This window comes from Triticum urartu, chromosome 3A (genome assembly GCF_056163025.1).
Source record: "Triticum urartu cultivar PI428250 chromosome 3A, HENAU_Tu73, whole genome shotgun sequence".
NCBI classification, from domain to species: domain Eukaryota; kingdom Viridiplantae; phylum Streptophyta; class Magnoliopsida; order Poales; family Poaceae; genus Triticum; species Triticum urartu.
In genome coordinates, this window is record NC_141875.1 from 668,179,436 (window position 1) to 668,191,672 (window position 12,237).

Genomic DNA, 12,237 nt, shown 5'->3' on the forward strand with positions numbered 1-12,237 from the left:
TTTTTGCTTTCTTTACTTTCATGTTGCAATAAAAAGAAAGGAAATAAATTAAAAAGATCATATGCTAATCCTATGGTTATGTTCAACGTAGATACATCATGACGACAAATAGTATTCTTGCAAAAGAAATAAGATGATGGTCTCTCTTTTAAGTAGTAGCAAAATCCGAAAACAAGAGAACTACACAAATTGCAGGCTACATAATCAAACAACTAACATAATGATTCAATAGAGAATCAGTTCCACAGAGAAATATAATTTGAAACTTGGAGACTTTGATAAAAACCCAAGACCACTATAAGAATATAGTTTGCATGAAAACAACAGGAATAAACATGCACATGAGCTTGTTTAAGAGCCCCGCACAACATTAATGAGACTCGATAAATCACCGTCATGATTCATCTTATTCATCCTTTACCTGGGAGAAAATTTGATGTTCCCTTGAATAAGGTAGGCATGAGTTTGTAGACAATCCTACATCTTATGAAGCTTGTAAGCTCGCCTTAGGAGTAATAGAAACAAGGCTTGTAGTGTAATAAAGTAGCTCAAACACACATAAATTTTTCCATGCATGGCCCAAGGTGTCTTCAATGGGCCCAAGGAACCTTAGGTCATCCATATCAAATATATCCTCTTCTTTTACACCATGAGCTTTCATGTAATAATGGATTAGACAATGACCTCTTCGTAAGAGAAACCGACCAGCGATGCTAAGTGAGGCCACTGGACAACAGTGATCTGAGACATTGATTACATAATGACAATCCCACTCTGGATTCACAATATCTCTTGCCACCCAGACCAATACTCGTTGCACACACTTGCTAAAGAAAGTAGCACATAATTCCCCATCAAGCTCATGGAGAACAATATCGTCATCATCTTCTACTGTAGGGTACACGTTGTTAAGCAATGGAGTGATACCAAATGTTTCATCTTGAAGGCAGAAACGAAGCAGCGCCTGCGGGGGACATTGTTGAATTTTCTTATCTATGAAATAGAATAGGGAACCCTTGCAGTGTATGGCAGTTTGCGGACAGATAATAGGGTATGGTGGATCCAGCAAGGTTTCCCTCCAGTTGCCCTCGTCACCATTAATAGTGAAGACCTCCATTCCCATTGCAACCGAACTGCAATCACAGGAACGGTAGAAAGACCGTGCAACCTTATATGTTCCAGTGGAAACATCAAGGCCGAAACCAATCGGAAGGCAGGTGGAGTGCTGCAACATATTGCGGTGGCACCTGGTAGCGCAACAGCATCTCTAGTGGCTGGGTTGAAAACATCACAGTGTGCCATTTGGGACACTAGCCCAAACTCGCCAATGGGGAACTGCCTCCCATAAAGGAGTGTTGCACTACTACTGCTCCTACTCATGCCATCTTGTTGTAAAGACCACAGGTAGAAATGGATGTTGGTGGAAAAAAGACCCGAAGGATTTGGTTCCAGATAAATGTGGGGGGTGACGAGGAAGGAAGACGGGTTGTGTTGTTGTTTCTGTTTGGAGCAGTGGAGGTGCGCACGAACAAAAACAGGGAAGAGATGATAGCGTACCAGGCCTTGCTAACCAACTTAAACCTCACCAGGGACTCCACGGGCAGCCGGATCAAGATCTCCCACACCATCACGTCCAACAACTGCTCCCTTATAGGCTGCAAACTCATTGTCCTTTGTTTCCTCTGTGGCACACTCCCCGTCCTTTGCATCCTCTGTGACTTCCTCTTCTTTATTTTCCTTGCATCATTAGCCGATTTCTTTGGGAATGTACCATTAACCCCCATCAAGTCGATGCAGCAAGACACAAAACCAAAATATAACTAGGATCTTAATAATCTCTATATGCAATGCACGGCACTGACTACGCTGACACGAACACACATATACATTGATAGATATACCAATAAAATATGTGTATATATATAGATATGTGCGTCTCCCTGGCCTGTTGGTATCTTTCCCGGACAAGGTGTCCGTCTTAGTATAGGAGACGCACCAAATTATTCTTTTTTTCCTTTTTTGTCGGCAACAAAGGAATCAGTGAGATCTGAAACCTCAATAGATCTGGTCAAAAGCTTTTGTTTCTCTCGGAGAAAAATAGAGTGAAAATAGAGAAGAAATTTTAATGTGTGGCGGAAATTACCGGAAACATCCTTCTGTTCCCGTTGGTGTCGTGGCCGTCCAGCGGACTGGCCATGGCTGCAAGCTCGATTGGAAAGGGTTTGCGCGTGGAGGCGCTGTTGGCGATAGCGGCGACGGTTCGGAAGCCTCGGGATTTCGGGGAAAAAAATTGAGCGAAGGAAATTGATCGGCTTCTTACTGGACCGTTATGTTAACCTATCTCGCTGGCCCAGCCCACGCACGTATCTTACTGGACCGTTATGTTAACCTATACGCAGTCCGGATTCCGACCACGGTAACTTGCCCAGACCCAACTAGCTGCTCTCAACCCCTCAAAAAAAAAAAACTAGCTGCTCTTAAAGATTTCCTGAACTGCGCTTATTCGATTCCTGCAAACGCAAAGGGGCAAAATCACTGATTAAGAAGTACTCGTTGCAAAGAACACTCCACCTTTTCAGGTCACGACAAGTGGCGCATATGCAGCGCGCCATTTGTCGCAACCTAGAAGTTTTCCCTTTTTTCGTAGATTCGTTTATTCAAAATGCTTTATCTCTTAAACCATGCGTCCAAATCTCAAACCTTGCCTCTCATGGAAGCAAAACCGTGACTCTCGTGGAAGGAAAAAAAACATAAACCGTGTTATTTCCCTTTTCGAAAGAGGCACGCCCGTGACTCTCGCGAAAGCACAACCGTGCCACTGGCGAAAGCACAACCGTGCCTCTGGCGAAAGCAAAACCGTGACTCTCGCGAAAGAAAAAAACAGAAAAAGCATTTTTTTCCTTTCCGAGAGACACGGCCGTGACTCTCACGAAAGCACAACCGTGCCTCTCACGAAAGCAAAACCATGACTCGCGCGACAGAAAAAAACAGAAAACGCATTTTGTTATTTCCTTTTCGAGAGGCACGGCCGTGACTCTCGTGAAAGCACAACCGTGCCTCTCGCGGAAGAAAAACCGTGACTTTTCGCGAAAGAAAAAAAAAATAGAAAACGTGTTTTTTTTTTCGAAAGGCACGGCTATGACTTTTGCTAAAGCACAATCGTGCCTCTCGCGAAAGAAAAACCGTAACTTTTCGCGAAAGGAAAAAAGACAACGCGTTTTTTCGCGTAAAATTTTTTTTTTTTGATCGAAAAGCTAAGGAAGAACTCTGCACCCGTGGAGTTTTTTCATATGGATGACCTAAAGGGGCGCACACTACTCCCCTTACTAGTTGCTCCCTGCAAAGGGGCGCACACTACTCCCTCCGCGCTGGGCCGTGGAGTTTCAAACTTTGCACCCGTGCTTTCCCATGGAGATCAAACCACATTACACAAATGCTTGTATCTAACATTTGGATTTTCATATCCTCTAAGACATTACACAAATGGTTGTATCTAATATTTAGATTTTCGTATCCTCTAAGGCATTGAATGTGCATAGCCAAGACGGTGCACTAAATATCACGCAATCCCGCTCTTCTCCTCACACCACCACTCCAACAACTTCTTTTGAGCACTTGGCCATGGAATTCGGCGGCACCTAGATGCTCGCTGTCTTCACCCTGGGCATTTTCATCATGGCTTTCTATAAGTTCATATAGCAGATTGTATCGCACCTCCCATAGTTCGAATGTTCGGAGCAACTGGTTGGAGCATGAATTTAATACACATGATTTATTATTGGAGATAGATACTTTACACAAATGCTTGTATACAATATTCGGATTTCCATTTCCTCTAAGACGCTACACAAATGCTTGTATCCAATATTAGGATTTGCATATCCTCGAAGACATTACACAAATGGTTGTATCAAATATTTGGATTTTCATATCTCTAGTCTTTTTTGGTTCGTAGGATAGGAATATCATAGGAATAGGAAAGTTGTAGAAAATGAGATGACATGTATCTCAAATCCTATGAGTAGAGATAGAAAAAGAGATGCCAATTGGTTCACATCATAGGAATTTTTTCATCGAGTTTAGCCTAATATTTATTTTCCTTTGAAATGTGGAGGATACGAACCAATTCTATGTAGGAATAAGAATCCATTCCTATAAATAAAAGGGCTTTAAAGGAAAAAAATCGTATAAGAATCATATCCTATAGAATTCCTATGAAATTCCTACAAACAAAAGAAGGCCTAAGACATTACACAAATGCTTGTATCCAATATTTAGATTTCAGTAACCTCTAAGACATTGAATGCATAGCTAAGAGAGGTGCAATAAATAGCACTCACTCTCATTCTTCTCCTCACGCCACCACTCCAACAACTTCTTTTGAGCACTTAGCCATGGCGTTCAGCGGCACCCAGATGCTCGCCGCCTTCACCCTGGGCATTCTCCTCATGGCCTTCTGTAAGTTCACATAACAGATTCTATCGCATCGCAATCCCGTGCAATTTAAAATCAAATTGATGAAAAATTTGCTAATTTAATTTTCTGGGGCACACTCTAATTGTATATCACATGCAGGTGTGGAGGCTCAGGTATGCATGTCCCGTAGCAAGTCGTACAAAGGCCCTTGCAAGAAACTGCGCTGCACCAAGGCTTGTCACAAAGAGCACTTCAAGGGTGGGTTTTGCTCCAGTAAAAAGTCGATCGTTGACGATGAGCTCAACGAAGACGACGGCGAGAACGGCTTTCAAAAACCGCCTAGGAAAAAGTTGTGCATTTGTACATCCTCATGCAGCCAAGCCCCACCACCACCGTCGGAACCTCATGTGCCGGAGCCGCCCGAAGTGCCAGTGCCTGGGCCACCGCCGAGGGCCGGCCATATTTATTGAGTGAGTAAATGGTGGTATGTATGAACCTGAGGTGCCGAGGAAAGAGAGGAAACAATCATTGCTTAATTTGTACACATGCATGATTGATTGCATGGGAGTGATAATAATAATAATCTGAAGTGATCAACAGTAAACACGAGTGTCTCTGCCATGGATTAATAATTCTGAGACGAGGAAGCAAACACTTGGTTGCCCGTGCTCGTCCACCCCGCCCAACAGAAGGTAGTGGGTTGTCTGTTGGTGGTATCTATGCGCACGCGACACACTTCTCCGTGTTAGACTGTATATACGTAGTTTTATATAGGCCTTGTATTGTATTTCTTGGTATATCAATATAATGAGATAGGCACTCCTTGTTTTAGGGTGTCAAGCCAGTTTCCCAAACCCTATGTTTTACATGGTATCAGATTAGGTTACGATGTCTTCCGCTGCACCACCTCCCGCCGCCGCCGCGCCGATCTCGACCGCCGCCACCGCGCCGGCCCTCGCCCCGATGTCGCCCTTCATGGCCTCCCGCCCCCTCGCGACGACATACGGTGCCGTGCCGCCGCCGCCCACTTCCCCGCAGGCTTCGGGGTCTCCGGACGCTCCAATCGTCCCGACCGAGCCCGCGGCGCTGCCAGCCCCTGGCGGCCCTCCTCCACCGAGTCCGCACCCGTGGTGCGGTGCTCCCGCGCCATCCTATGGTGCGCCCCCGCCGCCGTCATCCTTCTGGCCGGGGTCGGCCTATGCTGAGCCATCGCCGCAACCCTACACGGCCGTGCCGCATCCGCCGCCACCGCACCACTACTACCAGGCGCCGCCGCCGTCCTATGGGGGCGCGGCCTCCTCGCCGTACGGTGCCCCTGCAGCGCCCGACCAAGGTGCTTCGGCTGCTGCGGGTGCTGGCCCCTACGCCGCGCCGGGCACCTACGGTCCTCCTGCAGCGCCCGGGCACGATGCTTTGGCTGCCGCCTCTGCCGGGTCCTACTCCTCCCCTGGCGCCTATGCGATGGTCCCTCGTCCAGAGATGGCCCTGTCCATGGATCCCTATGCCCCACTGGCGCAGGCGTACACTGCTCAAACCGCGGCGCCGTCGACGTTTTATTTCTCGCACCTGCTGCCGGTGAAGCTCGCGCCGGACAACTACCTGTCATGGCATGCTCAGGTCTTGCCTCTACTCCGCAGCCGCTACTTGGAGGGCTACGTCGACGGATCCATCCCGTGTCCACCCTCTCACCATCCGGCATATCACACGTGGGTGGCGCAGGGTCAGGCTATTCTCTCCGCTATCCAGTCTTCGCTCACGCCGAGTGTTTCGTCGATGGTCATCTTCGCCGCTACGTCTAGGGAGGCGTGGGCGGCCCTCCACACTAGTTTCGCCTCTCAGTCTTAGGCGCGTGCGCACTCTATACGCACCGAGCTGGGTGAGACCAAGCTTGGCGATCTCAGCATCACAGAGTACTTCAACAAGATGACGAGCCTCGCCGACACCTTGGCCTCTGTTGGTCACCCGCTTCAGGACGAGGACTTCACCACTTTTGTGCTTAACGGGCTTGATGATGATTATGACAATCGCATAGAGAACGTCCATGGTCGAGAGGATACGCTCCCGCGTCGTGAGCTCTATGCGCGCCTCCTTGGGCGTGAGCAGCGCATCAAGGCGCGCCGTGTTTCCCCCAGCTTCGCCTCCGCCAACACCGCGACACGCGGAAAACCTCAGAAGCCGGCCGCATCAGGTGGCAAACCACCTGCTTCCTCGTCGCAGGCCTCGCGGGGCAACGCGCCGACCATCACTGGAGGGAGTCGACCAGTTGCTTGCTGTTCTAGTTGCGGTGCTCCTCAGGCTTGTCAGCTTTGTAGCATCGATCGTCACCTCGCCTCGCTGCAACAGACGCTACAAGCAAGACTTCCTTGGCCTTGGTAACAATGGAAAAGGGAATGATAAGCAGACTGCAGCTGCCGTGACGGGGCACGAGCACGGGCGCACCCAGTCCTACTCTCTTGATCCGACGTGGTATATGGATACAGGAGCGACGAATCATCTCACCAGTGAGATGGGCAGGCTCTCCACTCAGGAACCATATCGTGGACATTATCAGGTGCACACCGCCAACGGAGCAGGTATGCGCATCTCCCATGTTGGTCAGGCATCACTTCTTGCACACAATTTTCGCAAACTGCATCTTTCCAATGTCCTTTGAGTTCCCTCTGCTACGAGTAGTTTGTTGTCTATTCCTCAACTTACTCGTGATAACAATGTCCTTGCTGAGTTTCACCCTTTTCGTTTCTTTATCAAGGATCGGGACACGAGGGCCGTTCTGCTTAGTGGTCGTCTTCGCCATGGCTTATATGCACTTGACGCACCACCTGCATCTCCTAAGTCGTCTTCTCCTCAGGTGTTCAGTGGTGTTCGTGTGTCGCCTACGCACTGGCATGCGTGCCTTGGTCACCCTGCTGCTCCTATAGTTAGTCATGTGCTGCATCGCCATGAACTACCAGTTGTATCCAATAAAAGTGCTGAAACTATCTGTGATGCCTGTGAGCAGGGCAAGAGTCACCAACTACCTTTTTCAGAGTCTAGTCGTGTTGTGAAACATCCTCTTGAGCTTGTGTTTTCTGATGTATGGGATCATGCCCAAACGTCTGTTAGTGGTCACAACTATTATGTCAGTTTCATTGATGCTTACAGTCGGTTTACTTGGCTATATCTTATCAAGCGTAAATCTGATATGTTTGATGTTTTTATTCAGTTCCAAGCACATGTTGAGCGTCTCCTTAAGCACAAAATTATTCATGTTCAATCCGACTAGGGGGGGTGAATATCACAACCTCAACTCATTTTTCAACAAGCTTGGGATCTCGCATCGCGTATCTTGTCCTCATACACATCAGCAAAACGGCACCGCTGAACGTAAGCATCGTCATCTTGTAGAGACTGGACTTACTTTACTAGCTCATGCCTCCGTCCCGTTTCGGTTCTGGAGTGATGCTTTTTCCACCGCCTGTTTCTTGATAAATAGGGTTCCCTCAAGACTACTAAAAATGAAAACCCCTCTTGAACTCTTGCTCAATGATATCCTAGACTACACGTTTCTCAAAGTCTTTGGGTGCGTGTGTTGGCTGCACTTGCGGCCGTACAACAAGCGTAAGTTAGAGTTTCGGTCTAAGAAGTGTGTCTTTCTTGGGTACAGTTCTCTCCATAAAGGGTAAAAGTGTCTTCATGTTCCCACCAATCGTGTCTACATTTCTCGTGACGTTGTGTTTGATGAGAATGTGTTCCCATTTCGTGCTCTTCCGAACCACTCTACCATTAGTTTACCACCTGTGCACTCCGCTACACCTTCGCCTGATCAATTTGTGGATGTTGCAAATGCTCCTGTGTTGCTTCCTAACCATGCTGCAGGTATTGGACGTGGTGCCCATCTTGAACTCCTGGATGATGAGGCTATGAACAACACTCATGATGATCATGATGATCCGGTGCATGGCCTATGCATGGCGGGTCGTGCCCGCCAGCCCGATGCATCCACAGCCGACCCGCGGGCGTCGGCAGCGCCCGCCTCGCCCGCACCGCCGCCAGGCTCTCCCGCCCCGTCGCCCGGCTCGCCTGGCTTGCCCGCCACGCCGCAGGCGTCGCCCTTGCCTGGCCCAGCGGCAGGTGGCCCAACAACCGCTGGCCCAACGGCCACGGCAGCTACACCGGCCAGCACCGCCTCGGTCACCTCGGATCCTCGCGAGCCGGCCTTGTCGTCGGCTGGGCTCGGCAGCCCCGTCTCGGCCACGTCGTCCGGCGCTGAGTCTGATGACTCTGGCTCCTCCAGCCCCGGATCGGTCTGACCTTCGTCTCCTGTGGCAAGCCCCGTGTTGCCGGCGCTGCCTGCTGTGGTCTCTCATCGACCACACACACGCAGCCGGTCTAGTGTTTTTTGCCCCAAGGAACGCACAAACGGGACTGTGGCGTGGCTTGCCGCATGTGTTGCTCATGCTGCTGCGGATCCGACGGCTGAGCCACGTCATTTTCAGGCCGCATTGGGTATCCCTCACTGGCGTGCTGCGATGGAGCAGGAATTTCAGGCTTTGCTGAAAAATGGCACTTGGCAACTTGTTCCTCCGGTTTCTGGTCTCAACATCATTGACTCCAAGTGGGTGTTTAAAGTAAAACGACATGCAGATGGTTCGATTGAGCGCTATAAGGCATGGCTAGTTGCCAAGGGTTTCAAGCAGAGGTATGGTCTTGATTATGAAGACACGTTCAGTCCAGTTATCAAGCCTACTACTATTCGTATACTGTTGTCTCTTGCTGTTACTCGTGGTTGGTCTCTTCGTCAGCTTGACGTACAAAATGCCTTCCTCCATGGAGTTCTTGAGGAAGAGGTTTATATGCGTCAACCACCAGGCTTTGTTGATCCTACACGTCCGCATCATCTCTGTCGTTGGTCAAGGCATTGTATGGACTTAAACAGGCGCCCCGTGCGTGGCATGCACGCCTTGGTTCTGTTCTCCGGGCTCTTGGTTTTATTCCCTCCACTGCTGACACATCACTGTTCCTCCTTCAGCGTCCTGAGGTGACGATGTATCTATTGGTTTATGTTGATGATATCATCCTTGTCAGTTCTTCTGATGCTGCTGTTGATTGCCTTGTGTCCGCATTGAGTGAGGAGTTTGCTGTCAAGGACTTGGGTGCTCTTCATTACTTCCTTGGTTTGGAGGTATCACGGTCCTCTACTGGGTTGAATCTGACTCAGAAAAAGTATTCTATGGATTTGTTGCGCCGTGCTGGGATGCTCAAATGCAAACATGCTATCATTCCGATGTCTGTGACTGATCGGTTGTCCGCCCTTGATGGAGATCTTCTTTCTGCTGATGACGCCACTGAGTATCACAGTCTTGTTGGTGGTCTGCAATATCTCACTATCACCAGGCCTGATGTCTCTTATGCAGCCAACCGTGTGTGCCAGTATCTTCATGCACCTCGTACCACTCATCTCTCGGCAGTTAAGCGCATCTTGCGATATGTCTCTTCCACTGCTTCGTATGGCCTGCTTCTTCAGTCTGCACCGTCTTGTGAACTTTCGGCTTTCTCTAATGCGGATTGGGCTAGAAGTCCTAATGATCGGTGATCCACGGGGGGATATGTAGTGTTCTTTGGTCCTAACTTGATCGCCTGGAATGCTCGCAAGCAAGCCACCGTGTCTCGTAGCAGTACTGAAGCTGAGTATAAAGCAGTTGCTGATGCTACCGCTGAGATCATATGGGTACAGTGCTTATTGCGGGAGTTGAGAATCTCTCCAGGTCATCCTCCAGTTCTGTGGTGTGATAACATTGGTGCTACATACCTTTCATCTAATCCGGTGTTTCATGCTAGGACAAAACACATTGAGGTTGACTATCATTTTTTTCGGGAACGTGTTGCACAGAGACTACTTTGTATCAAGTTCATCTCCTCAAAAGATCAACTTGCTGACATCTTCACGAAGCCTCTTCCACAAACACAGTTTGTAGGCTGTAGGCGCAATCTTAACTTACTTTGTACTTCAGGCTATAGTTAAGATTGAGGGAGGGTGTTAGACTGTATATATGTAGTCTTGTATAGGCCTTGTATTGTACCTCTTGGTACATCTATATAATGAGATAGCCACACCCCGTTTTAGGGTGTCGAGCCAGTTTCTCAAACCCTATGTTTTACGCTCCGCGCCTTGTTGGGCGCAGGTCATGGTAGCATTCGCCTCAGAAAAAGAGCTGCGCTATGCACGATTTTGGTGCGACGTCTATCTGACGCACAACCTCCATCGTCCAACCCAGTTGAAAAAAAACAGTTGGCCACACCAGCTCGTCAGATGTTTTTCATACGATACAATACATGTACGACACTAGTGTGTCACCCTGGATCAAAACGCTACTTGAACCCGGGACATGGCTCATAGGTCATAGGCAGATCGGACAGTAAATCATCGTACACAGTAATTTCGAGCAGATTGGACTGTAAATCATCGTATGCAAAGTAATTTCGAGCTCTCATTGTGCCCGTTTGATCCAAAGTACAGTACTCCTTCCATCTCATAATTAAGGCCATTTTGCAAGCTAACATATCTTGTAAAATGGTCTTACATTATAGGACAGAGGGAGTACATGCTAGCGCCGAAGCATGTGGCGCACGCCATGCCCCACCTGTGAGAATGCTTGTATGTATTCTCTATTGTTGGTTTGGGTGAAGGTACAGAACGGAGAGCAGGAATGCTTGTGTTTGCGTCAGAAAGTTGTATGTTTTTTGGTTTGTGTCGGATGTGATATTATGTATTATGGTGGGTGTAGCACTAGTGCAGAACCGGGCAATAGCACCGGTTCGTAAGGCCCTTTAGTGCCGGTTCGGTAACCGGCACTAAAGTGTGGGCACTAAAGCCCCCCCCCCCTTTAGTACCGGTTCAGCACGAACCGGTGCTAAAGGGCAACCACGTGGCACGAGCCAGCTCCGGGGGCAGGGAGTCCTTTAGTACCTGTTGGTGACACCAATCGGTATTAAAAGGCTGGGGGGTTTTGGGTTTATGATTTCTTTTTCATTTAATTTTGTGTTTTCCATTTAATTCTTTTTCGTTTGCTGGTATTTTACGATGCTACATATTGTACACGTTATGCATATATATAAATAGAATTTCTAGTAGAACCGATCATATATATATATATCATCGAATGTCTCACACCCACCATTAATTCACACATATATACACACATGTATATATGTATACAATTAGGTAGCTATATACAATTTCTCCTAATTGGTGCCTTCGGAGCCAGTGGCATTAGCCTAATTGGTGCCTTCGGAGCACGATGACAATTGGAAGTGGTTCATGAGGGCGGTAGCGGGTAATAGTATTCTCCTTTGGGATCTATGACCTGGTCGAGCAAAAATCCCGCCATTTCCTCTTGAATTGCTTCTAGGCGGTCCTCTGGTAGGAGCTGCTCCCGCACCTCTTTGAACTGTTAAGAAGGAGATCAATATGCACGTGTATTATTTGTGTGACTAGATATCGGTAATGGTGTAAAAATTGTGAATAGTGTTCTGACAAATGTACCCACTCCTGTCTTTGAGATCTGCTCCTTTCGGACGCCATCATGCGAATGTTCTCGGAAACGTAGTATGCACATAGATTATTCCCCGGCGCCTGCTTCAGGGCCTTTACGAGAATGGAATTTGATCATATAATAATTAATCAAGCATGATAATTAAAGAGATGGCAGCTAGCTAGCTAGTACTACTTAATTACTTACCTTGGGTCGATACCATTTCAGATTTTTTTTTCCATTGGCCTGGAGTGACGCTGATGAACTGTGCCCAAGCCCTGCCCGCCGACAAAGAAAATGAATAAAGGGG

At 48.1% G+C, this 12,237-nt stretch overlaps 1 protein-coding gene and 1 pseudogene across 1 annotated transcript; one reads left to right on the forward strand and one right to left on the reverse strand.

Annotated features, from left to right (window-relative positions):
- Positions 1–484: 484 nt before the first annotated feature.
- LOC147981288 (putative F-box protein At2g02030) lies at positions 485–1,784 on the reverse strand (annotated as a pseudogene).
- A 2,558-nt stretch (positions 1,785–4,342) lies between these two features.
- On the forward strand, positions 4,343–5,020 carry LOC125549091 (uncharacterized). Its single transcript, XM_048712580.2, has 2 exons — positions 4,343–4,458; positions 4,576–5,020. Exons 1-2 carry the CDS (start codon positions 4,395–4,397, stop codon positions 4,884–4,886), a joined length of 375 nt encoding a protein of 124 aa, XP_048568537.2. The 5' UTR covers positions 4,343–4,394; the 3' UTR covers positions 4,887–5,020.
- Positions 5,021–12,237: the final 7,217 nt, after the last annotated feature.